The sequence below is a fragment of the Danio rerio genome, chromosome 12 (assembly GCF_052040795.2).
Source record: "Danio rerio strain M-AB ecotype USA chromosome 12, GRCz13ab, whole genome shotgun sequence".
Lineage (NCBI taxonomy): Eukaryota > Metazoa > Chordata > Actinopteri > Cypriniformes > Danionidae > Danio > Danio rerio.
Genome location: NC_141032.1, coordinates 17,616,789 through 17,642,743, shown reverse-complemented (window position 1 = coordinate 17,642,743; position 25,955 = coordinate 17,616,789). Strand labels below are relative to the sequence as shown.

At 37.5% G+C, this 25,955-nt stretch overlaps 3 protein-coding genes across 5 annotated transcripts in view; 2 read left to right on the top strand and 1 right to left on the bottom strand.

Moving 5' to 3' along the window:
- LOC147841344 (uncharacterized) overlaps positions 1 to 5,138 on the top strand; it is a 221,416-nt gene extending 216,278 nt beyond the window's left edge. For both annotated transcript variants that reach the window (XM_087276020.1, XM_088651143.1), the window contains one exon: positions 2,447 to 5,138. In XM_087276020.1, coding sequence (XP_087132146.1) covers positions 2,999 to 3,940 — 942 coding nt within the window. In that variant the 5' untranslated portion in view covers positions 2,447 to 2,998 and the 3' untranslated portion in view covers positions 3,941 to 5,138. The remainder of the gene's footprint in view (positions 1 to 2,446) is intronic.
- A 5,380-nt stretch (positions 5,139 to 10,518) lies between these two features.
- sult1st6 (sulfotransferase family 1, cytosolic sulfotransferase 6) lies at positions 10,519 to 17,039 on the top strand. 2 transcript variants are annotated; one of them, NM_001002599.1, is given in 7 exon segments: positions 10,542 to 11,039; positions 12,865 to 12,993; positions 13,125 to 13,222; positions 13,508 to 13,634; positions 14,980 to 15,074; positions 15,178 to 15,358; positions 16,596 to 17,039. In NM_001002599.1, coding segments are annotated over 7 exon segments (927 nt in total). In that variant the 5' UTR covers positions 10,542 to 10,855; the 3' UTR covers positions 16,709 to 17,039.
- Positions 17,040 to 18,674: 1,635 nt separating this feature from the next.
- Positions 18,675 to 25,955, bottom strand: part of adprh (ADP-ribosylarginine hydrolase) — a 50,588-nt gene continuing 43,307 nt past the window's right edge. The window contains 1 exon segment of the mRNA NM_001003453.2: positions 18,675 to 19,178. Coding sequence (NP_001003453.1) covers positions 19,030 to 19,178 — 149 coding nt within the window. The 3' untranslated portion in view covers positions 18,675 to 19,029.

Here is a 25,955-nt window from a genome sequence, read left to right as displayed (position 1 = left end):
CTTCCTGTCCCCTTCTACCTGGAGGTGCACAGTAAGTTCACACAGTGCTGAGAGCACCTTTTTCTGCCCGGTCTGCATGCGCTCCGCCCTCACCTCTCTCGATGACAGAGCAACAAGGGGGTATGAGGCGAATCCCCAGGTCAAGCGTGCTAGCCGAACCCGAATACGGAAAAACATTGTGTCAAAAAGCAGCGTTGCCTCATGAGACCACAGTGCATGCCCGCGTGAGTGAGTGAGTGAGTGAGTGAGAGAGGGAGAGAGAGAGAGAGAGAGAGACGCTCAGGAGTCGGAGGGCGGGGCGGAGATAAAAGGTGTCTGGCACAAGCTTCTCCACAGCAACAGACAGAAGGCTTGGCTGAGCGAAAACAATACTTCACTGCATCACTATTTTTGTTAAATAGATTTTTGTACCTTAATTGGGTTCCAAAGGCAGTTTACAAACTTGTAGCGGAGTTAAGGCAGAGTTTGATTGGGATATTCTATTACGTTGCATTATTGACGTCTGCAACTGGGTGCTCTGTTTACGCAACGTTAGCTCTGTTAGCACGGTAATTTAGACAATAGACTGTTGACAGAGTAAAGTTAACGTTCGTTTATAAAGGTTAAAACGATGCTTTTGCAGTTGTGTCGAATAGTATGCACTTATGGGAGTTATATGGTACATCTAAATTACTGTCTTTTGCAGACAGCAAGATATATGCTATATGCTAGTTAACCTTAGCATAGCTTTCCGTCACTTTTTATTAACTTGAAACTCCTCAAATACATTTGGGCACCCAGAAAAAGAGTGAAAAAGACTGCTGCTGAGCCATTTCTTGGTCCTCCACCAGTCAAAAGAAAAAAAAACCTTCAGGTTCTGTGTGGAAGCATTTTACAGTCAGTGGAGCTGCAGATAAAACAAAGTGATACTGTATAATGTGTGCAAAAGTGAAATCAGCAGAGTCAGAGATATTAAACATCTTTCAACATCTTCTATCCATAATCATTCATTCATTTCTTTTCGGCTAAATCCCTTTATCAATCTGGGGTTGCCACAGTGGAATGAACCACCAATTTATCCAGCATATGTTTTACGCAGTGGCTGCCCTTCCAGCTGTTACCCAGCACTGGGAAACATCCATACACTCTCTTTCACACACATACAATAGGGACAATTTAGCTTACCCAATTCACCTGTATTGCATGTGTTTGGACTGTGGGGGAAACCGGAGCACCCGGAGGAAACCCACGCCAACATGGGGAGAACCTAGTCGGGGCTCGAACCAGCAACCTTCTTGCTGTCAGGCGACAGTGCTACTCACTTCTATGTAATGCAACCTTCTATGTAATGTATTATCACATGCACTAAAAGCATCCTCTCCTGATACTGTCTGTGAACCCCCCACAAGCATCAATCCCCTCAATCAGCACAGCTATGTTCTGCTAAATCCTCCACAAGCACCAAACCATCCATCAACACAGCCACATTCTGCCCCAGCAAGTTAGTTTCAAACATTAAAAAAAACAAACAAACTTTGTCTTTTTTGTGGCAGTCAGATGACAATAGCAGGGATGTATCTTTTAGTATTATATAGAATACTTTTGTTCTGCCAGATCTCCCAATCAGGGTTTTATTTAGTTTTATTTAGTTAATATTAGTTTTTGGAATTCTGTCCATTGGAAAGAAGTTCTTTCAGAAGAAGAACAGTTTTTTAAAGTATTATTTGTTTTTATTCTGTCTTTTCAGTGTCCTTCAACAAGAACGGTGGTGGTGGTGGGGTTCATGATATTCACAATGGGATTTTATTAGTTGTTGGTTTAACCATATAACTCCCATAAGTGCATACTATTCGACACAACTGCAAAAGCATCGTTTTAACCTTTATAAAAGAACGTTAACGTTACTCTGTCAACAGTCTATTGTCTAAATTACCGCGCTAACAGAGCTAACGTTGCGTAAACAGAGCACCCGGTTGCAGACGTCAATAATGTAATAGAATATCAAACTCCGCTTCAACTCCGCTACAAGTTTATAAACAGCCTCTGGAACCCAATTAAGGTACAAAAATCTATTTAACAAAAATAGTGATGCATTGAACTATTTTTTTCGCTCAGCCCAACCTTCTGTCTGTTGCTGTGGAGGAGCTTGCTCCTGACACCTTTTATCTCCTCCCCGCCCTCCGACTACTAAGTGTCTCTCTCTCTCTCTCTCTCTCTCACTCACTCACTTACTTACACGGGCATGCACTGTGGTCTCATGAGGAAACGCTGCTTTTTGATAGTGTTTTTCATGCTCCCGAATACAAATAATTTTTCAAGTATTTGTTTGAATCAAGTATTCGTAAAAAAACGCTATTAGTGCCATTCTGAATACCGTATTCGGGTTCGGCTCCACCCTTAATATATATATATATATATATATATATATATATATATATATATATATATATATATATATATATTGTAGCGAATATACCGGTACCACGTCGCCCTGGTCAAGGATTCACCCCAGCTGGCACCTAATCCACACTGGATCGATCTCAGCTGGAGCTAATCAAGAGGAGACCCATATAAGCCAGCCCCACACAAGAGGAGGACGAGCTTCATTCTTTCATGACTCCCTGCGCTAACGCTTGTGTCTCTCTGTCTCTTACCCACAGCGACCTCCAGCTAGTGATCGATCCAGCACCCAAACTCTCCTTCTACCACACCACTTCCCCGGAGCACCTGAGCACCTATCCCAAGAAGAGCACCGTATTTACACTGTTCACCCTTATTCACCGTGTAAATAAAGCACCCTCCGGGGAATTGTTTGTAACACCACGCCGTTGTGTTTGTGTTTTCCCTCTGCCTCGCTACAATTGGTGGAGAATGCGGGCAGAATAGAGGGAAAATTCAGAAAAGACACTTACCGGTAAGGAAAACTAACCGCTGAATTTTCTTTGTGTTACAGACAAGGCATCCGCTCTCTCTCTCCCACTCGCTCTCTCTTACTCGGCTGTCATCATCCCCGTGAGCCATGTCCTTGGAAGAGGTGATACGCCACCTAGTGGAGATTTCCAGCAAGCAACAGGCTCTCACTGAGCAGCTCACAGCCCGGCAAGATCGGCTGGAACAACAGCTCCACCAGGTGGCCGGACGCATACCGCTCCCTGAAGTGAGTGCGCATCACCATATCACAAAACTCAGCGACCTGGATGATATTGACGCATACTTGCATACGTTTGAAGTGATTGCCGAGAGAGAATGCTGGCCGAAGGAAAACTGGGCGAGAATGTTGGCTCCTTTTCTCACAGGAGAAGCACAAAGGGCATATTTCGCACTTGAGACACCCAAAAATGAAGATTACAAAGCGTTAAAAAAGGAGATATTAGCCAGAATAGGGCTTTCCTCAATCAGCGCAGCACAACAGTTTTCCCAGTGGTCTTATGACGAGAAACAGCCAGTGCGTACTCAAGCAGCTCAACTTTCTCGTCTGGGAAGACTATGGTTATTGGGAGGAGATCCTTCGGCGGTCCAGGTCGCTGAGAAAGTGATGGTGGAGAAGATGATGCGAGCGTTACCCCGACATTTGCGCACGCTCACCAGCATGAGAAATCCTGGATCATTGGCCACCCTGGTGGAAGCGGTGGAGCTGGCTGAAGCTCACGTCGCCAGGGATATGGGGGAGAGAGCGGCTCTGCCAACCCGGAGGGTGAATACACCTTGGCGACCGGTGGAGGGCACATCGCGGCCAGACAGCAGACCAGCGGTCCCCAGCCCGATGGACGAGCCGATGCCCACAGAGCCGACGATGTACTCGACCCCGGCCTTGACAGCAGGTTGCGTGGTTCACCGCAACATCCCACCCGAAGCTCCCACCCGTAAAGTACGTATCGGGGGGAAAAACACAAACGGCCACGTTAGACACAGGAAGCGCCATCACTCTGGTTCACCCAAAGACCTTAAAATATCAGCATGAAGGTAAAGGTCGAATTCCAATCACATGTGTGCACGGTGATACCCGCCACGTAACCGCTCAAAGAGTAACCATCGCGGCAAAACCAGGCAGCTGGCGCATCGAAGTCGGTGTGGTACCAGATCTTCCTGTGCCCCTCCTCCTCGGCAGGGACTGGCCGGGGTTCGATGAACTCCTCACTCACCATCATGCTCTATCGGCTCGTCCTAAAAAGAAGAGCAAGACACGGGCTCATCGGGACCGCAAACCAGTATTGATGACCACCGAGAGCGACAGAGGGGGTGAGTCATCAACATCATCCAAGTTATATTTTGATCTGTTTCAACAGATAACTGCAGGAGGTGATTTCGGGAGAGCGCAACGAGAAGATAAGACGCTCAAACACTGCTGGTCACAAGTGAGAAGAATAGATGGGAAAAAACGGCTTCCCAGCCCTCACCCCCTCCCACATTTTGTCGAAAAAAATGGTCTGCTATACTGTGTCGCAGAGAGGCGGGGGAAAAAGAAGGCATTACTGGTCGTTCCGAGGACCAAGAGGGAGACTGCTCTGGATTGGGCACATACTCACCCGAGGATAGGACATTTAGGAGCTGGAAATACTATGAAAAGGGTCCGTGATCGATTCCACTGGCCCGATCTGGACGGAGAGGTGAAAAGATATTGTCAGGCATGCAACACATGCCAAAGAACGTCTCCCCAACGATCAACCCCCAGCCCTCTAATACCATCACCCATCGTGAATGTGCCCTTCACCCACACCGGTATGTACGTGATAACCCCCCCTCTCAATACCCTTACTCTTTTCTGCAGAAATCCCAGGACCAGGACGACGCTAAGGGGGGGGGAATGTAGCGAATATACCGGTACCACGTCGCCCTGGTCAAGGATTCACCCCAGCTGGCACCTAATCCACACTGGATCGATCTCAGCTGGAGCTAATCAAGAGGAGACCCATATAAGCCAGCCCCACACAAGAGGAGGACGAGCTTCATTCTTTCATGACTCCCTGCGCTAACGCTTGTGTCTCTCTGTCTCTTACCCACAGCGACCTCCAGCTAGTGATCGATCCAGCACCCAAACTCTCCTTCTACCACACCACTTCCCCGGAGCACCTGAGCACCTATCCCAAGAAGAGCACCGTATTTACACTGTTCACCCTTATTCACCGTGTAAATAAAGCACCCTCCGGGGAATTGTTTGTAACACCACGCCGTTGTGTTTGTGTTTTCCCTCTGCCTCGCTACAATATATATACACATATATATATATATAAACATTATGAATATAAATGTTAGAACATAAATACAGTAAAGAAGTCAGACCATATTCATTGTAACCATTTAACCCATAGAACAGAATACAGAACATATGAAGAAAAATTGTTAGGTGGATAACTTTAAATGTTAATAAAAACATGCGACACCTAACAAAAACACTATTTAATGTCCAGTTTGTCTGTGTGATAAATATTTGTCCATCTATTTGATGACCAATCAGTCGTAATTTGCAGTGCACATCGTGGTCTAAGGTCAAAGGAATATCTGCCAAAACCACTACCACCATCAGTCAAGTTAATATCTTAAGTCCCACAGTCAACTTGCATGACGGGCAAGTTATTTAAATTGTCCCAATGTAATGATAGATCAGAAACTCTGGCAGTCTTACTGCCTAATCTGTAACTCTTGTCTGTTGAACCCACAGGGATTCCCTCCCCCAAGAGATCGCCAGCAGAAGCAAATGTAACTGAACGTGACTACTTCTGTCTTAACCAGTTAAACCAGGTGTGAAAAGGCAACATATTCACAACATGAGTAGTAGTAGTAACATCAGCAAGTCTGAAGTTTAGCTCTGACAGCTGCTGAGTAACACAATATGGACCAGCCTAGAATTGGTGTCAACTTTGCAGTGAAGTTTGGCAGAGCTTTTGACCTCAGATGAGTCTTCACTCTGATCAGGTCATCCACAGAGTAAGAGACAGTCCAACGTTTTTTTTTTAATCATAATATTTCTTTCTTTTGGAATGACTGGTTTCCACAATGGACATAGCATGATCATGAGCCTCATGAATTGAGGACTCTAAGCTCTTAGGATACAGAACACATGGCTCCTCCATTCCGCCAAAGTTAGGCTGGGTAATAATATCGAGAGGAGTATTTAGTTCTTAACCATACCATAGCATGGACGGACTGAGTCCAGTGCTTTTGTGTCCTTGCTGTGGTAAAAAGTCCACAAAGTCCACCCCATGTGTACTCCCAGTTTTTTTTTTTTTTTTTGGGTGTATGGGAATCATAAATCCCACAGGCTGACTTTGGGTTGTTTAGAGAATTGGCAGACTGTACAGTAGGCGACATACTGTTTGGTATCAGACACCAGCATTTTTGTCATGTCCAAATGTCCAGCCATTAGATGGTCATGATAGTATTCTAACAGACTCCTCCTCATAGCTGTAGGTTGTCATAGCCCTTCCTTGTATGTCCTTTCTGTGGTGTCATCTTTCTATGTATCAATGTTTTTGTTGTGTCTGAAGACATGGCTCAGCCTGTGTTTGTGTTCACCATGTGCTTTGTTCCTACTGCCGCGGGCCCTTGTTTAGCCCTCGTTAGTCTCAGTGTTTACACCTGGTCCTCATGTTCTTTCCTCCCTTTATAATGTGCTCTCTTCCCTCATGTCTTCGTTGGTTCATTGTTGTTTGTTGCTTCTTGCTACCTGTTACATGTTTTTGCCTGACCGTGCTTGTTTATCTGTGCTGTTCAGTATACCTTCAGTATGATCCCCATCTGGTTAATCCTTTTCAAGTTTGTTTAAGTTATTCTATTTACCTTATTTTGTATCTTTAAGTGTTTAGTTCATTTTTATTGGTTTTGTTTCTTCAAGTTTATTTTTAATCAGTAAGTTAAAACAAATTTTATTTATCTTTGATTTTTAATTTGTCAATAGTTTCTGTATTTTGTTTTTGGTTGTGTGTGTGTGTGTGTGTGTGTGTTCATCTAGCCCTGTCTGCTGAGAGTCCATGGTTGCTGGTATCCTATCAGGCTGCTGTTGCTGAGATCTACTCAGGATCGCTGGTCAGCAGCGCCTTCAAGACCTTTACCACTTGTCTGGCTTGAGCATCCTTGCTCTGTCTCCTGTTCCGTGGCTGTTTATTACTTCACCCAGGACTCTCAAGCACTGTCTTCCTTCGTCTACCTGCTCCACCCAAGACTACCCTGCTCTACCACATTCTTCACCGTTGGACTGTTTCACCTTACCCCTACTACATATCACCTTATTGTTTATAAACACCCCCTGATCTCATATTGCATTTGGATTCCTCTAACCCTGACATAGGTGCATACAATTGAAGTTTTTCCATGGGTTGAAGATTGCAGGACACTTTTTTTATCCACAAAGTACAGGAGTCCATCCTGAACTACAAACTGGTGACAATTCCCCAACACCTTTGTCATTAACCAACATCTGCATTAGTTTGCATGTGACTGGATCATTTAACTGCAGATAGAAGGCCCTTCCTATCTGCAAAAATTACAAGGGGGGAAAGTGTGCAGGTCAAGGCTGCCAATAATTGCATAGTGTGGGAGAAGTTCCCACAAGCATCGGGCACTTTGTTATCACTCTCGGGTTTATGAACAACCTCAAAGTCCTGTAATCTCAGAGACCACAAAGCCAGCCTGCCAGAGGAAGACATTAGCCATCTCAAATTACTTTGGTCAGATAACACTGTGACATGTAGACCCTTTATGTATGGCCGAAAATGTGCAAGGGCCCATATTACGCCCAAAGACTTCGTGTGTGAAATGTTTTCTCTCAGACTTGTGAAGTGCTCGACTTACATAGGCCACCACCACATCTTGACCCTTACTATCTCTCTGCGTAAGAGCTGCACTAAGCCCTACATCATATGCATTTGTGTGGATAAATAATGGAAGAGAAAAGTCAATAGCAATACTGGAAAAAAGAAAAAAAGTTGAACTCGTGACTTTCTCTGTCCAGTACTATACAGACAATGTTCACAAAAAATGTCTGTATGACTTAAAAAAAAAAAAAAAACACAATCAGTGATAACACAGTGTAATTTAGCTCACAAGCTGCAGTTCTTAGATCCCAAACAAAAAAAAATCCAAAAGAAACTTTCAAAAATTAGAAAATGCTCCCATAACAGAGAACACCCTGGTGACAACCGAGAAAAATAGGACATCTGTCAAAAAACATATTACATTACCTGTGTTTATCACACATTGACCACATACTCTCCACTTTCCAAGTGACATAGTCTGGCAGCTGCAGCTCATGGGCAAGGGATACAAACTCTCTGCGAAATCAGTGATCCTCAATGCCAGAGAAGACAGAAGATAGCCTAGTTGAATTCAGCGGTTCAGGTGCCAATTTGTACTGGGTGCCAGGTGTCTCAGTGTTTAGCCGGAGACTTTGAGGAAGGGGCAAAAAGAGACAGAAACTATTTTGCTATTCTTTTTGGCCTTTATGCATTTCTCCCAAGTACTGTTTACTACACACATGCCAGTCAATGACAATGAGTAGGCAAAAGGAAAAGTAAAAGACACTCAAACATCCATCGCAAAATAAAATGTGACATTATCAAAAGAATTATACAGCGGTATCGTGACCATCACACACTTTTCCTTAGAGCCCGCCGGAACTGACCAAAGCTTCACACATGCATGCTTACGTGTCAAAGGTAAAACAACCACAGAAGAAGTTATCTTAATGGGAACATTTGAAATTGTATGGAGCTGATGAAAAGATTTGTTTGTTGAATTTTAGAGTAATCTAAAGAACTCTTAAATTCCATACCTGATAGGACTTAAAAGCTGATAAAGATCCAAAATCAAAACTAAACATTTTCTTATTTTCTGATGGGCTGAAAACAGTCAGTTTTCTTTTCCCTTTATTTTATTTTTTTTTTCTAAATTTAAGGATAAAAAGTATTGAGATGGCAACTTTAACCACATTTAAGCAGGATGAGAGAACAGTCATGGCCATTGTCTTTTCAAAGGTAATATAAGGGGTATTTCAATTCAATTCATGTTAATTTATATAACACTTTTCACAATTTAGATCGTGTCAAACCAGCTTAACATAGTTCTAATATATTCAGTTTACAGAGTTTAGTTCAGCGTGGTTTAAGTTTCACTGCTGAAAGTTCAAAGACTGAAAAGCACATCCACCGAGTCTCTCCACAAGTCCTGTTCCAAGTAACCCAGTGACGAGGAAAAAAATAACTTCACCAATTGACAAAGTGAAGAGAAAAAAAAATACCACAGAGAGGAACTACGCTCTGCTTGGCACGACCATTATTCTTCTGGCCAAGCTTCCTGTGTGGAGCTGCAGTCTAGGCGCCAGAGGCTAGAGAAGCTGGACATCATGGATTTCTGCATTTTTTTGTTAATTATAGGCAACAATTGTTACTGATTACTGATTTGTTTGACATTGGTCTTATGAAATATGGCATAAAGTGATGAGCTATTACTCATCCAGTTTATCATCAATTAAAAACAAAATATACAGTTAGTTGTATACTCTGGAAGTTGTGAGGACAATTTGTACAGTATGATATTGTGGCTTATTAAGTGGGTTTCACTTGGGGCTAAATACTGTTACAAAAATGTTTGACATACTCTGAGGCTAGTGTCTGCCTGGCTCATAACTTCAACCTGCAGTGCAAAGTTGATGCATTCCATATGAGGGAGCATCTGTAAATGGACATTCTTGATTTGCAGAACATGTTTACACTTTGATACACTTTAATTATAAACAGAAGCATGAACCACTATAGTTCATAACTGTTTTCTTTTAAGCTTCCACTTATCATTAACCCTATATGCATATTTAATTTAAATGCACCATGTTGGGACTTTCTCAGCTTTTCAAGCTGTATGCAAATACACCAGCTCAGACAGTAGCCGATTGCTGACTAATTTCATTGGCTGATGCTGCTATGATGATGTCGTCAGCCGCAACTTAAGACATGCCCTCCGTCAAGCATTGACGATGAAGCCACGTGTGAATGGAGCGTTTTACAAGATTTTCCAAAATGATGATACAAAGTACTTTGATCAAATATACAGGTGATAATAATAGTAATAATTATATATTTTACCTAATCCAATTGCCGGTTCATTATGCTGTCGTGACGCCTGATGAAGCAGGGAATAAGCTGAAGTAAAGTGAGTGAGTAAGTGATGTTACCTTATTATCTCCATTCAAAACCTAATATCCAATAAATCCACTCCACTTTCATTGCATCATCAGCTCACCTTTTTATTGTTTTAAAAAGTAAACTTCTAGTAGTGAGAACGTCAATTCTGCATATAAAATGTGTTTTCAATATCTGATTTCAAGCACTTAGCCAAGTTAGTTGCCATTTTTACCAAGTATTAACATGCATGCATTCTGTATAAGCACTGTATGGAGGAGATTATGTATGTCAACCTTTTCCATTTAAAATGATACTTGTAAGACACTCCCTTGAACTCAGATTAACAGTTATGATAACATTGCTGAAAGTTTGGAATTTAGCCCCGGCTGTCCACGAGTTATATAAGTTCCCTGCACTTCAGGAACTCATTACAGTAACGCCCATAGAGTAGGGACACAGACAGAAAAAGCAAACGGTAGAGGCTGAGAAAGACCACTGAAAATCTTTGGATCAGTTATTATTAGAATACTAAAAGTATAGGAGCAAGAATATCTGGAAAGAAAACAGAATAAATTAATAATTCAAGCGAACAAAGTCGAACTAAATATCAAAAGCTAAGGCAGTGAACTAAAACAGCTAAAGCATAAAGGAAAAAGACAGATTTTTGAGGCAAAAAGTAAGATTTCAGCAATAGCAAAGAGGCAAAGACAAGAACGTGGGGAAACAAAGGAACAGAAGATATTTCAGAGGACGTACGTGTTGTAATGGAACAGGAACCACTGAGCTATGAAGAAGCCATTACAAGGGCAGCAGATGCTATTCAGCGATTTCCTCTAAAAGATGTTCAGGGTGTTCCTCTCATGAGCACAATTGCTGACAACTGGAAATCCATTTCAGAATTCTGCCCTGACCCATCAGACCTACTGATCTCTACTTACCCTAAAGCAGGTAAATTATTATCGAGTATGATCCTTAAGCATATTGTATGGCTAAATTAAACAATACAATGGAATGCATTCATTTATTTACTTATATATATAAAATTTATTTTCTGTTGTGGGGACAACTGTTGGGGCACTAGTTTAATAAAGAGATACAATTTCAGAAACGGCATACCAGTATTTTATCTTCCTATTACGGTTCACGTTATGTGTCAGGCTTGACATGTCTCAGGTTCTTGTGGACAGCTAAAGCTTGATCAATTTGATGGGTAAGGCAGGTTTGCAGCTCATAAATACATATATGCATTCCTAAGAACTCATCATAGAATGCTAATAGCAACAGCTGTCATAATGCATTGACTGTCCAAAAAAAAAAAAATGAATTTAAGATGTGCTAGTGAACATGACTGAGAGGTTCTGCACTGAGTAAGACAGTAATTAAGCTCCTGTAATGCCAATATCAATTTATGATTTTGGCAAAAAATCAGCGTGATATTGCATATTGTGCCATGAATAATGTAAATACAATCCAAACCCTGTAAGGTCCACTGTTGTAATATCATAATAGCAGTTTTAGCTGTATTTAAATAAATACAATTATATTCCTCTCAGGTCACATTTCACAAGCCACAATTTTAAATGGTCGATTTAATAAATAGGTGTTATACTGACAATGAACTCAATAGTTAAGTAAGTAAAATGCTTAAAACTGTTTTTCAATTTATTTTTCATTTAAAGAGAAGATTTTCTTTTCTTTATTTATTAATATAGGTCTGGATTATGCAGATGTTAAAATACCCTTGAATTATTGATTATATTGGATTTTTAATCTATGGCAGTGTTGTTATTGGGGTTTTTTTTCTTTCTTTCTTACTTTTTTGTTTTAAACCAAGTTTAATTATTAAATACATTTATAGAACAAATATATATATATATTTTTTGATAATATGAAAGTAAATTGAGCAGTAATATTTTAAATGATTGGTTTCCATTAAACTTGCATCAGCTGACTCTCAGCAGATCCACATCTACCTAAAACATTTCTAAACAGTAGTGGATATCGCTTATTTTTACATCCCAACATTGCCAGATATGCACTACATGACTTGATTTTATGCCTTTATCACTTTGGTGTTCGCACTACGTAACACTACATAAATGACTCACATGAGGGAGGTCACTTTTTTCCTAACAGCTTTTTTTGTATGATAATTCTTCAACAATAAACAAGAATAACTCATAATATGTCTCGTATTCAGTATAAAGTAACACTTTTAAGTACACTACTTGTTACTTAAATTTCCCAAACAGTAATTTTTGGGCAAGGTATCGGATCAGTATCAACGATACTCGCCTTTATTTTACTTGGTATCATCGGACAGAAAACCAGTGGTATTGCACATCACTAGTCTCGAGTGGCCTGACAGTGCACCTGACATCAAATCTCAGATGTGTGTTTTTAATGACACAGAAACAGCTGTTTTCAAACAGCATGGCTCCACTGACTGCAAATTTTGGCACTTGTAGCGTTAAAGCTCAAGGAGGATATATATATATATATATATATATATATATATAAACAGCTTGTTGGCTTTTGAAACCAACATAATTAGATATTATAAGTCTACTTAATTTGCAATTGTTTTTACTTTTTTTATTTGAATGGCCTGTCAAATATTTATTTATGTATTTATTTATTTTGCATAAGGCTTAACGCTAGTCGGAGACTAAACTGCAATATGACCTTCTTAAATCTTAGATTTTAAAATACAGTTGTATCATTGGTTTGTCTTAAGATGAAATCCAGTAAGAATTAATCTGTCTGTATTGAGGCACTACCTGGACTCAAGAGATAGTGGATCTTCTGCTAAACAATGGAGATGCTCAGGTGTGCAAGAGAGCACCAACAGCTGTCCGTATTCCCTTTCTGGAGATTTGTGCTCCTCCGCCCATACCTTCAGGTATACATTTAAACATTTTATAGCATGCCTTTTCATACATAAAATTGTTTTGTTATGATAATTTTGTGTTACCGCACTTGTACAAAATAACATTTATTGCATATATTTGTTTATTTATTTGCTTCATTTAGGGCTTGAATTGCTTAAACAGATGAAACCACCTAGAGTCATCAAAACTCACCTGCCCATTCAACTAGTGCCTGCAGGATTCTGGCAAAATAAATGCAAGGTTAAAATTCAATTCTTAAACTGAACTTAAATCAATATCTCTTGTTAAATACTTTTTGATAAATGTCATTATGAGAATATTAACTCTGGTAGCATTCTCATCATTTGCATATGCTAGCATTATGCACTTTTGCTACATAAAATTGTATATAGTTTGTGCAGGATATAAAACACAAATTGCTTACAAGAAATAGCTTAATTTTCCCAGACCTTTGCAAGCATTTTTTACTCATTTATGAACTACCACTCACCACAAGGTCAAGCTAATTATGTTAACATTCCCCAGGTCATTTATATGGCACGGAATGCGAAGGACAACCTTGTAAGTTACTTCCACTTTGATCGTATGAATCTTACCCAGCCTGAGCCAGGACCTTGGGATGGATACATCCACAAGTTCATGAAAGGACAACGTAAGGAAACATTTATTTAAGCTAATATATACTGTACAGGGGTTGGATAATGAAATTGAAACACCTGGTTTTAGACCACAATAATTTATTAAATATATAGTATAGTGTGGAGCCTCCTTTTTCAGTCAATACAGCATCAAGTAATCTTGCAAATGACAGGTACAAGTCCTACACAGTGACCAAAGTGATGTTGAGCCATTCTTCATGTCGAATAGTGGGCAGGTCACTACATGATGCTGGTAAAGGAAAACATTTGTGGCTCAATAATTTTTAGATCTGGTAAATGTGCAGGCCATGAAAGATGTTCAACTTCGTTTTCATGTTAGAGTCCAAGCTGGGCCAGTTGGCATGTCTCTGTGTGGCATGGGGCTTCTCCCTATGTTTATGTGGGTTTCCTCTGGAGAGTGTATGTGTATGGGTCTGAATGAGAGAGTGTATGGGTTTCTCAGTAAGTTGCTTGGTTGCAGCTGGAATGACATTTACTGTGTAAAACATATGCCAGAGTAGCTGGCAGCTCATTCCACTGTGGCGACCCCCGATGGATGAGGGACTAAGCCGAAGGAAAAAGAATGAATGATTGGTTTTGTGATCCAAGGTCACATGTGTAGGTCAGAGATAATAAACATCCAGCTGGTTATATTCACAGAACAAAGCCTGAATTACATTGTCTTAAGGTCAGCTCACACTGCAGTTTTAAGCTAAACGATTGTAGCTTGTCAGACTGCACGAACATGGCTCATATGTCACACTGTTAGATCTCAGCTGTCAATATCAGACTGAATGACAATGAAGACGCGCCAAACATGAAAGACTTTTGACACTCTCACTATTCCCCGTTCTGAAATGATTTCTCACAGCAAATGTAAACAATCTGTAGCGGCAAGTTTGCACATGGCGTGTCTTAATAATAAAACCAGGAAGAAAAAAACTGTTTTGACATTTTCCCGCAGTCATCTAAATTGTCACATGGATTGTGTCATGAAATTCTGAGCTCCTATTGGTTCTTGGATTGATGCTCATCGCAGCTGTTGTCACACTGCAGGAAAGTGTCTGAAATCTGCTGACAATGCCGGAACTTTATGGGAGGAAAAATCTGATCACAACGGGCACTAAACGGCTGTCTGTGAACATGTCAAACCAACAATCAAAGATCACCGATTTTAGCCTAGTATTTAAAGAATCTTTTAGGTTTTCCCAAATTCGTCTCCGATGACAGATGCAGGGCTTTTATTTAAGTACTTCATTTTTGGGCTAAATAGTCCTGTACTACAAACACTAACTTTTTAAGTAGCTAGTTGTTCCACTGACTTAGAATATAATGTCTAATCTTGTGTTGTTTTTACAGTAGGTTGGGGCTCTTGGTATGACCACGTAAAAGGTTACTGGAAGGAATCCAAGGAAAGGAATATTCTCTACATACTCTATGAGGATATGAAAGAGGTAAGTTTAGTTAATGTCTTTTTAAGACCTTTTTGTCAAATGTAATTTAATTCATGTTTTTAGTTTATTGTTTTATATATTATTTTTATTTCTCCTCAACAAGAACCCTTCTAGAGAAATTAAGAGGATCATGCACTATTTGGACCTGTCTGTTTCTGAGGATGTCATAAATAAGATTGTGCAGCTGACATCTTTCCATGTCATGAAGGACAATCCAATGGCTAACTACTCATACATCCCCAAAGCTGTGTTTGATCAGTCCATTTCTGCCTTCATGAGAAAAGGTCCATATTAACACCTTATCAGATATCCCTAAATCATTTATTCAAAATTAATTTGTTTTAACTTTTAAATGTTTTAGTTGAAGAATGTGGAACAAGAGCTATACTACTTTGATAACACTGTCATGACTGTTTTGAGGCTAACTGGGATGTAGTTATAATATGAAGTTATCTTTAGCAATGGTTTATCATTTTTGTCCTAGGAACCCATTGCTCTTAATATTTTGTATTTTTTGTGTCTCTGTTATCTGAAACTTTTAGTTCAGTGCACTAAGTTATAATGTGCCAATGATCTGAATAAGATCATTATAAAGTCATATAATAAAAATTGCGCAAAATGGTGAGTCCCCAGATAAGAAATAATCAATTGATAAAAAAATAAATAAATCTTACGAGTTGATTAGTTATAAAATTTCAGCACAGGGAATCAACTTACCCTCTCAAGAGAAATCAAATTACTCTCGAGTCTCGATCCGTTATCTGTGAATTCTGACTCCCTCCTCGCTGCCTTTTAATTCTTGCCATTGTGGGTTTAAGGGATTTTATCACGTCAATTAAGTTGTAATAAAATCCTTCTATTGAATATTTTACATTCTGTGAGTGATAAAACTTCCTCTAAGTTACATATACTGTAGCCTATATAGCAGGAGAAAAACAGGGACTGCAAGAAGCTGAATTTCAGCTCTGAGAATCTCTGATATTAATTAAAATTATGCTTTAAAGTTAGACAAGCAATATCTAAAGCTGTTGATATTATTATTATTATTTTTTATTATTGCAGCTTCTGTCATGCTTTGATTAAGTATGCACATTTATATGGATCCACAGAAGTGCTGTCTTTTGATTTAGTGTTTTACTGCTGCTGTAACCAAATGTCCAATCCAACAAATTCCCTTTAAATAAAGTTTAATCTTTGCAGAACAAACAAACAAACAAAAAAACTGTGTTAAGGTAAAGCTAAGAGTGGTCCAAATCAACCATATGAAAGTACGACTTAATGAGGGTATACTTGACTAAGAACATTTCTTGAAACACATAATAATGATAAGTTGAGCGTAAGGTTGAGATTAACATAAACCTAGAATTGATGCATACTTAAAAAGGTTTTGGAAATACAGTTTGGCTTTTGTAACATACTAGACCAATCATAATGGCAGTTGTATTTTTCTTGTAAAAACAAATGATATATCATATGTATTTGGTGTTCAAAATGAATGACTAAGTGTGTTTGTTTGCACAGGAGAGGTTGGTGACTGGGTAAACCATTTCACCCCAGCTCAGTCCAAGATGTTTGATGAAGACTATACAAACCAGATGAAAGATGTGGACATACCCTTCCGCTTAAACATTTAATCTCTAAATAATGTATGCAGTATTAAAATATATTTAATATCACAAAAACACTGCTTTATTTGACTGGTTATATATACTATGCATGAATACATACACAACAGATGACACAATTTTCTGTATTTCTGTAAAGGGTAGCCTTATATCAGTAACAATTTGCTTTCAGATATTTTAATATTATTAATTATAGTTTGATTATTTGTAGTTTAGGATTTTTATATATATTTTTGAATTGTTGTCATTTTTGGTCACATATTTGGCTAATGTAATATAATTTACAATTTGTAACATGTTTAGCAGGATTTAAAACAATATTAAAATGTTTTGGCAGATATTCAGCATATTGTCTTCAAATAAATTCTAGTTTAAATATTCTTAGTTCACATGAACATGCAGTATGGAAAAGGAGCTTAATAACTTGTAGATTAAAAAAATTAAATAGTTTAATAATTTAAAAGTAAGGGTGGCATGGTTACTCAGTGGTTAGCACTTTCCCCTCACAGCAAGATGGTCCCTGATTCAAGTTCCTTGGCATTTCTGTGTCCAGTTCATGTTTCCAACCCCCCACCCCCCACCCCCAAAGACACTATAAGTGATTTGAATAAAATGAAATTGGCTTTGTTGTATAAGTGTGAACATGAGAGTGTATGGTGTGAGTGTATGGGTGTTTCCCAGTACTGGGTTGCAGCTGGAGGGCCATAAAACATACCAGAATAGTTAGAGGTTTATTCCTCTGTGGTTACCCCTGACAAATAAAGGGACTAATAAATAAATGAACATTGTGTCAAAACAGCTTTAACATAGAATTTATAGTCAACTGAAACTGCTTCAGTTAGTTCAGTTCAATGCATTGTAGTCCAAATATCCTTATCACAGACAGGAAAAAGTGACACCATAATATCAGTACCTTTCCTGTGTACATATGCAGGCAGTATTAGAGGATTTTCAAGAATACTAATCCGAACTAAGCCAATCAGGACTTTATAGGTAGTCAATAAGATTTTAAAGTATACGATGTTAAATAGGGGGCCAACGCAATGATGTAAGAACTGGAGTAATATAAGGGATTTATAAAGCATAGTCCTCACTTTAGATTTGGTCACAAAACTGAAGTTGAGTTAATAAAGCATTTATTAACATACATAGTAACCATTAATATATGCCTGAATAATAAGACATAACATTGATTTCAATAGTTTATTAATCATTTACTAACTCATTCTGAATGATCCTAAACCCTCAACTACTCTTAAATACAAATGGTTTGTAAATAATGCAATACTTAGTTTATTTTTCATTACTAAAGGAAGTATTGCATTAAATTATAATATTATAATTTGTAATACTTTATAACTGCAGCTACAAATGCTCTATTCTTGACTTACAAACATATTTAAAATGTGCTTAATAATTGTATTTTCATATATTAAGCACATTTTAAATATGTTTGTAAGTCAAGAATAGAGCATTTGTAGCTGCAGTTATAAACTGCTTAATGATGTTTATTAATGTAGAGTTAATGCTTAACAGATAATGATTTCACTATTTGCTAATGCTTAGTAAATGATTTATAGTGTGTAGTTATTATACAGTGTTACCTAATAATCTACTTGAGAGGTTATGAATAAGTTAGGGAATAAGCATAAGTAAGAAAATAAATAAATTATGTAAAGAAGAAAGAAATCAAAGGCGAAATCACAAAACACCTTAAGACTCCAGAGGGTTAAGTCTCTCAATCCACCAAGAGTGATATACAGATGTGAGGCTTAAATTGATTTGGATGTTCTTGCATGTTATATATAATATGATAAACATAAAATATATTTATATTTATTTTATTGAAAACAAGCTCAAGCGGTGGACTTTTCCGTCCTAAAAATAGGAAAAGTAGATTCTGACATACCCTTAATGCTTTTGCGCCCTGTGCTTTGGACTTTGCGCCTAGATTGTTAAAGTAGAGCCCTCAGGGTGTTTTTAGAACCTTTTTATTTATTTTTAATTACTTTTCTCCAAAACCTACTAACCACACATACAATTTTTTTCCTAAAAAAGTATCCAAGAACTAAACTTACAGTACATGTATACTACTAGTGCATAGATGTTAATATGCGACATACACTTAAAATATACTCCAACATTATTTAAGTATATTTAATAAAATTAACTTGATGTATCTATTTTTTTATACTATCTTATACCATTTTTTTAATCGTTCATTAAAGAAAGTTCATTTAAATGTCTATTAACTAGATGTTTACTAGATGTTGCATTTTTTCTGCAAGAATTATTTCTCCTTTTTTGTCTTTATTCAAAAGTCTTCTTCATCAGTGAGAAAGAACATATAGCTTCTGTGCCACACTCTCCAGTCGGTCCCTGTACTCCAAGTTTTTGTAATTATACAGTGGTACTTCATCTATTCCATGAATCAGACCCCAACAGCAGCAGGCAATCACTGCAGTACTGTCACTGTCACCTGGAAAGAGAGAGGTTTTAAATATAAACAAATGAACACTGTATGAAAGTGAAGTGGATTGTTGTACAGTCTGACCAGTACAGAAACTTTTAGCTTTCTTTGAACAGATTTTCAATTAAAACTAACATGATAAACCAAAACACCACATCTCTAAAATCAAAGACAATCATGTGGCTTCAGAAAGTTTGCAACTAAATAACTAAGAGAACTAAACATTTTCAACTGTTACGATAATGTGTACAAGATGAAAATGCTAAATGTTGTTTACAATTTTTAAAACAACAAAATTGGGGAAAAAAAACGACAACTACCACCAGAAGAACATGACTAAAACCTGGAGATGCAAATTCAATAAACTGAAACAGGTGAAATGTCTAACATTCTCCATTCACAATTTAAACTGCGTGTCGTGTTTGTTTATGCCAACACAAAAAAAAAAAAAAATAGTTCAACTAATCAGTGGAGAAATGCATTTAGTTTAGCAATAAATGTGTTAATTTTGACCTGCAACAAGGACTTCATTGCTCTTTCTAAATCATGTTGCAGTGTGTCTGTCAGATCAGCAGACCGCATTCATAACAGTGGAGTAGAGAGGGTAATTACCTGCTCTAGGTCAAAGTAGGCTTCATTCGCATGACGGTTGAGCAAACGCAATATTTTGAACTTGTTTTAAAATTCACCGCAAATATCATTCGATTTTATTTTTTATTTTGTATATAACCGACCAACAAAAAAGTCTTTGTGTTTTACAGTGGTAAAAAAAAAAAAAAAGTTTTGATGAGTTACTGCCACCTCTCCCTTCAGTCGGTGACATGACTAATCAGTCATTGGTCTGACACGGGAAACTTGCTTGATGGAAAGATGACTGTAGAAGATTTATTTCTGAAGCAGGACCATACCGTGAGAAGTACATGTCTTAAAATTAATTCTGATGCTGTGCTATTGTTCATAATCCTATGTTTTACAATTTTTTTTTTATATAGTAAAGTATACCATGTTAATTACTTTTAGTTCACAATAGTTAATAATAATACCATATTACATAGTAGAATTTATCAACAAAGTTGTATATACTAACTAACTTTGAATAGCCAACTTTTAGGCAGAGTGCTAACTGTGGGCACAAAGGTTGTTTAGGATGATGAGATAAGATATTTTGAAAGTTACATTTTAAAGGTTGCACATTACACTTTGTGCAAGCAGAGATGAAAGGGACCTTGTACTCAGGCTCACCGCCATCTGGTGGCCTCAGGGTGACAGAGAACAGTGGGCAATATTAGTTTCAGCTGATATATATATATATATATGCATACAGTTGAAGTCAGAATTATTAGCCCCCTTCGATTTTTTTCTTCTTTTTTAAATATTTCCCAAATGATGTTTAACAGAGCAAGGAAATTTTCACAGTATGTCTGATAATATTTTTTCTTCTGCATAAAGTCTTATTTGTTTTATTTTGGCTAGAATAAAAGCAAATATTTTATATTTTTTCTCTAATCTACAGAACAACAGTTAACAGAACAAACCATTGTTGTACAATTACTTGCCTAATTACCCTAACCTGCCTAGTTAACCTAATTAACATAGTTAAGCCTTTAAATGTTACTTTAAGCTTATTATTTACAGTCATGATGGTAAAGGTAAAATAAATTCATTATTATAAATGAGTTATCAAATCTATTATGTTTAGAAATGTTTTGAAAAAATCTGCTGTCTGTTAAACAGAAACTGGGGAAAAAATAAACAAGCGGTCTAACAATTCAAGGGGGCTAATAATTCTGACTTCAACTATATGTAAATATATATATATATATATATATATATATATATATATATATATATATATATATATATATATATATATATATATATATTAGAGATGTAACGGTATCAGAATTTCACGATACGGTAATACCTCGGTATGAATGTCACGGTACGGTATTTATTGAATCATTTACAGGAAAAACAAAACTTATGAAAATACTCCAAAAAAGTGCCAAAAGTGTCAATGACATACAAATTAGTCATGTATCTGTAAGCTTTGAAACAGGAACTTCAAAAAATAAAGTTTCAATTTAGTATTGTTAAAAACTCATCACATTCAACATTTAATCACTCACTCACTCACTTAGATAGGGATGGGTTTTAAGGAAAATTATCATATAACTATAATCTGGTAAAAGCTGGTATCTCTGGGCATTTACAATGTCCCCTGCAACAGAAAAAACCCTCTTATTTGGGACCGAGGTTTCTGGGACAGAGAGATATGACTTGGCCCAAGTTGACAGCAGTGGGTAACGTTGTGCATTGTCTTTCCCCCACTTGAGGGGACAAGCCATGAGTGAGATAGAGGGTCTCTTTGCGGTACAAGTCAATGTCTGCATCAATCTGAACAGTGTGCTGTGTTTCTGCAGTCCCCATGACTGTTATTACTCGTATTCCCCAACTTTTAGGCACGTGCACACATAGGGCTCAACCTGTGCAGTGTACATGCCCTTTTTAGTCTTGGATAGAAGATGCCCTTCCAAAATGATCAAAAGTGCCCCCGCGACGCGACACACGCTCCGTCCCGCCCTTCAGTAGGCGCGCGACAACACCGCTCTTGAGTATGCGCGCTCAACCCCCCTCTCTGCTTTACAGTACGCGCGCGACAACACAGCCGATCAGAACGCGCGCGACAACACCGCTATTCAGTACGCGCGAGGCGACAACACCCGCTTTAGGTTTCGATCATCTCCAGCTCATTTTCATCCCCGCTACTAGAAGCACACTCCATTTCTGCATTACTGGATCTGTAGTGACAACAGACCGCAAAGGATGATGGCCACGCATGGGCTGATGGGAATTGTAGTTTCCGCTCGTTCGCTTCATTCGCCTGAGCAAATTTTCTCAGAAGACCTACAGTTTTACAGAGTCATGCGACTACGGTAATATCGAAAAAAAAAAAAATATTGCGGTATGACGGTATTTACCATACCGTTACATCCCTAATATATATATATATTAGGGGTATAACGGTTCGCAAAAGTCACAGTTCAGTTCGATACGACACAGTGGTCACTGACAGCATTGTGATGAATAAATGAAGGATTATATAACGTTTGAAAATTCTCATGCTTAAAATATGTAGATGAGGCAAACACTGTTTCCTAAAAACCTTACAATGAATTACAATTAAGCTTTACAATGAATGCTTTAGTAATTTTAAACCAATCCTGAGCACTGTGTTTGGTGTTTTTAGGTGCTTAATGCTTAAATGCCTCCTAATTCCGCGCATGTGGTGAACCTGTTGCTGTGAAAACTGGTCGCACAAATGCTCCAAAATATATTTTGACATTTTGACACATAGATATTGTGACACATAGATAAAATTTTGGGCGCATATGCGACCAAAACGGTCAATTTCGAGCACCGTCTCATATCCACAGCCATAAATGTACCGAAACCAAAGTGCTCCCAAATGCCAGACCAGCTGTTAGTTTTAGTAGGATTACATTAATCCTTACTAGTTATTTTGCGACCTAGAGCAGTGTTTGCCTGACTGGAGTAGTGTTTGGATGTGGGCGGGGAAGGCAGCATGTTGCCTGTCACGTCATTTGGAATGCCTTGCTGTGCGTTGTTGCACTGAAAACTTTATATTTTGTACACTTATTCTCTTTTATCTTTTAAGATATTAGACTAAATCATTTGTTTGTGTGTGTATATATATATATATATATATATATATATATATATATATATATATATATATATATATACAGTAGGTGAGAGTTCAAAGTGACTATTACCGCCGCGTCATATACCGCCGCCGTTTGAAATAGGAGCCGCTTTGTTTTTAGTGTATGACCGCAGTTTGTGAATGAGCCGCCAGGGGGCGCAAAGGGACGGGATGCGAACCGACAGAAATAGCCCACACAGCAGCCTTAAATATGCTATTGTGCTTGTAAATGAGATTAAACAATAAGTCAAAGCATTATAATTCCTTTATTAATCATTTAAAATTTGTTAACACGATTTATTGTTATTCTAAACTTTTTAAGTGCAAAGAGGAGCTTTTTGAAAAATAGAATTGAAGAAGTTAAAGACAACTAATATGAAAGCACAAACATTCAGTACAAATATTCTAAGTATGCCTAAATTAAAAAAATTAAAGCAGTCTTTTAGCCTAAATGTAAAGAGATTTTCAGTGTTTGCTATTTTGGTAGGACTAACACAAGACCTTTTCATTTATGTTTTAATTTACCTTTTTATTTACATTTTCGTTGTTAATTATATTTTACTATTTAATTTTATGTCACAATTATTGTACATAATAATAAACAAATAATGAAAAATAATAAAAATAGGCCTTGTGGTGAAACACTAAGAAACGGTCAGGCGCATGGTCTAAAGAGCTTAAGTTGAATACTGCTTCATAAAATAATTTTGCCGCAGGACATATCTCGCAGGTTTATTTTTAATAGTTTTCAGTTATTTTTTTGTTTCAAAACAACAATGTTCTCTTTAAAGTTCTCTTTAAAGTATAACTGTTGTTTTGTTTTTTTACTTAATGGCCCAGTATGTTTTGTATTTTAATTTCAATTTCAGTCACCTTGCATATGCATTTGAAATATAATGCGCGCATAACCGCGGAAAGAAAAAAAAAAACTGTCAAAGGTTAGAGCTAATTCATCAAAAGGTCGCATTCTGCTTTCACTCTCCCCAAAAAATGCTCTGTTTGAACGATTTAATTATTATCATCGTACACACTATATAAATATTTAAACCTTCTCTGGTGTTTATTGTTTTTAGAAAATATCTAAAATCTTTAAAAAAAAAAAAATCTTGTAAAATGAAAGTTTAATTTGACTTTAACGGTTTCATTTATGTAGGCTACATAGACCTACCTAAACTGTTATAGCTTGCTTTTGCTTGTTTTATATTGGTTTATTTATTTAATGCGGTTTTATCCGATAATGTAATTCTTTAAATTATATTTTAATATGGCTTAGGCATTTTTTTCAAGATTTGACACTTGTTTTGAGTCTACAAAAGGGGACAGGTAATTTGTAAAGATTTATGTCTTTCTGTTGTCTTTAATATGGTGTATAGATTATTATGCGTTATTGAAACATCAAGGGGACGCAACAAAGTCACTTATAAATTAAAATTGTATTATGCAACAGCCTTTAAAACGGAAACATAAGGGCGATTATAAGCAAAAAGACCTCAGCCTATAAGGTTAGATGTTTTCTTTCCTTTATTTATTTATTTATTTATTTATTTATTTATTTATTTATTTATGTATGTATGTGTTTGACGCATGTAACTCGTGTGCGATCGGTGTAATGACGGCAAGCCATCTTTCCCAGACTCGGGGCAAAAAAAAAAAGTGTTATAAAAATAAAGTTGCCGCAGGACATAAACGAAGTCCTGCAAGTTTAGTTTTAATAATTTAGTTCCAGTTCTGTTCAGTTTTTTTTCCTCAAAACGTCTGTTCTTCTTTAAAGTAAAATTTTAGTTTTTTGTTGTTGTTTTTTTTACTTGTAATGGCTCAGTATCTCTCTCTCTCTCTCTCTCTCTCTCTCTCTCTCTCTCTATATATATATATATATATATATATATATATATATATATATATATATATATATATATATATATATATATATATATATATATATATATATTGAGATACTGAGCCATTATATATATATTAATAAACTTCACAGCCACAAATATACATAACACAACTTGCGGGTGCAACCAACAAGGGTTGTGCATTTTAGTTTAACTTTTTGAGCGTTATAAGCAGTTTGGTGTTAGTTTTTATATCAAGCCGAAACTAAACAGCGCATTCTCTCCGCCTCCTCGTTCATAACCAGCTGGACACACGCTGCTGAAGCAAGCAGGAGAGATAGCCTACTCCGTCATTCATAATCTTAGCTGATGTATCTGAGTCGAAAGAATATATTAAAGAGGAATGTTCTTTTAACAGTCCCGATACGTTTAATCTTTTTATTTTTTTTATTACTTTTTTCCTGTCATTTCTCTTCATCAAAATATTTTTAAGCTGCTTGATTATGTTAAAACAGAAAGCAGAGCCCGTCAATTGAGAGCGATGCATGTCATGTGTTGCATAATTGCCTTTTTTCCTGTGCGTGCGTGATCAATTTCTGATCCTTTTTTGCTCGGGCTCTCACACACAACCTTTATGTCTGCTGTGTCTTTAATATGGTGTGTAGATTATTATGCGTTATTGAAACATCAAGGGGGACGCAGCAAAATAACTTATAAATTAAAATTGTATTTTTTTATGCAACAGCCTTACATTTAAAACGGAAACATAAGGGCGATTATAAGCAAAAAGACCTCAAGGCTAGATGTTTTCTTTCCCTTTTTTATTTATTTGTTTATGTGTTTGGCGCATGTGTGCGATAGGAAAACTAGTGTAATTACGGCAAGCCATCTTTCCCAGACTCGGGGCAAATTCCGCCTTTCCTTTCACTCCATCCCGAAGCCCCAGCTGGCCCTCCTGCCATCCACTGCGTAAAACATATGCTGGATAAGTTGACGGTTCATTCCGCTGTGGCGATCACAGACTAATAAAGGGACTAAACCGAAAAGAAAATGAATGAAGAATGAATGAATAAATTAATAATAATAAAATTAAAATAAGGTAATAATCTTTAAACACAAATGCCGCGTAAGCGGCCTTTTTATTTTTAGAGATGGTACATTTGAATTGCCTCTTCCCACTTCCCCCACCTCAAAATTGAAAGTTGCTAAGAGAACTATAGC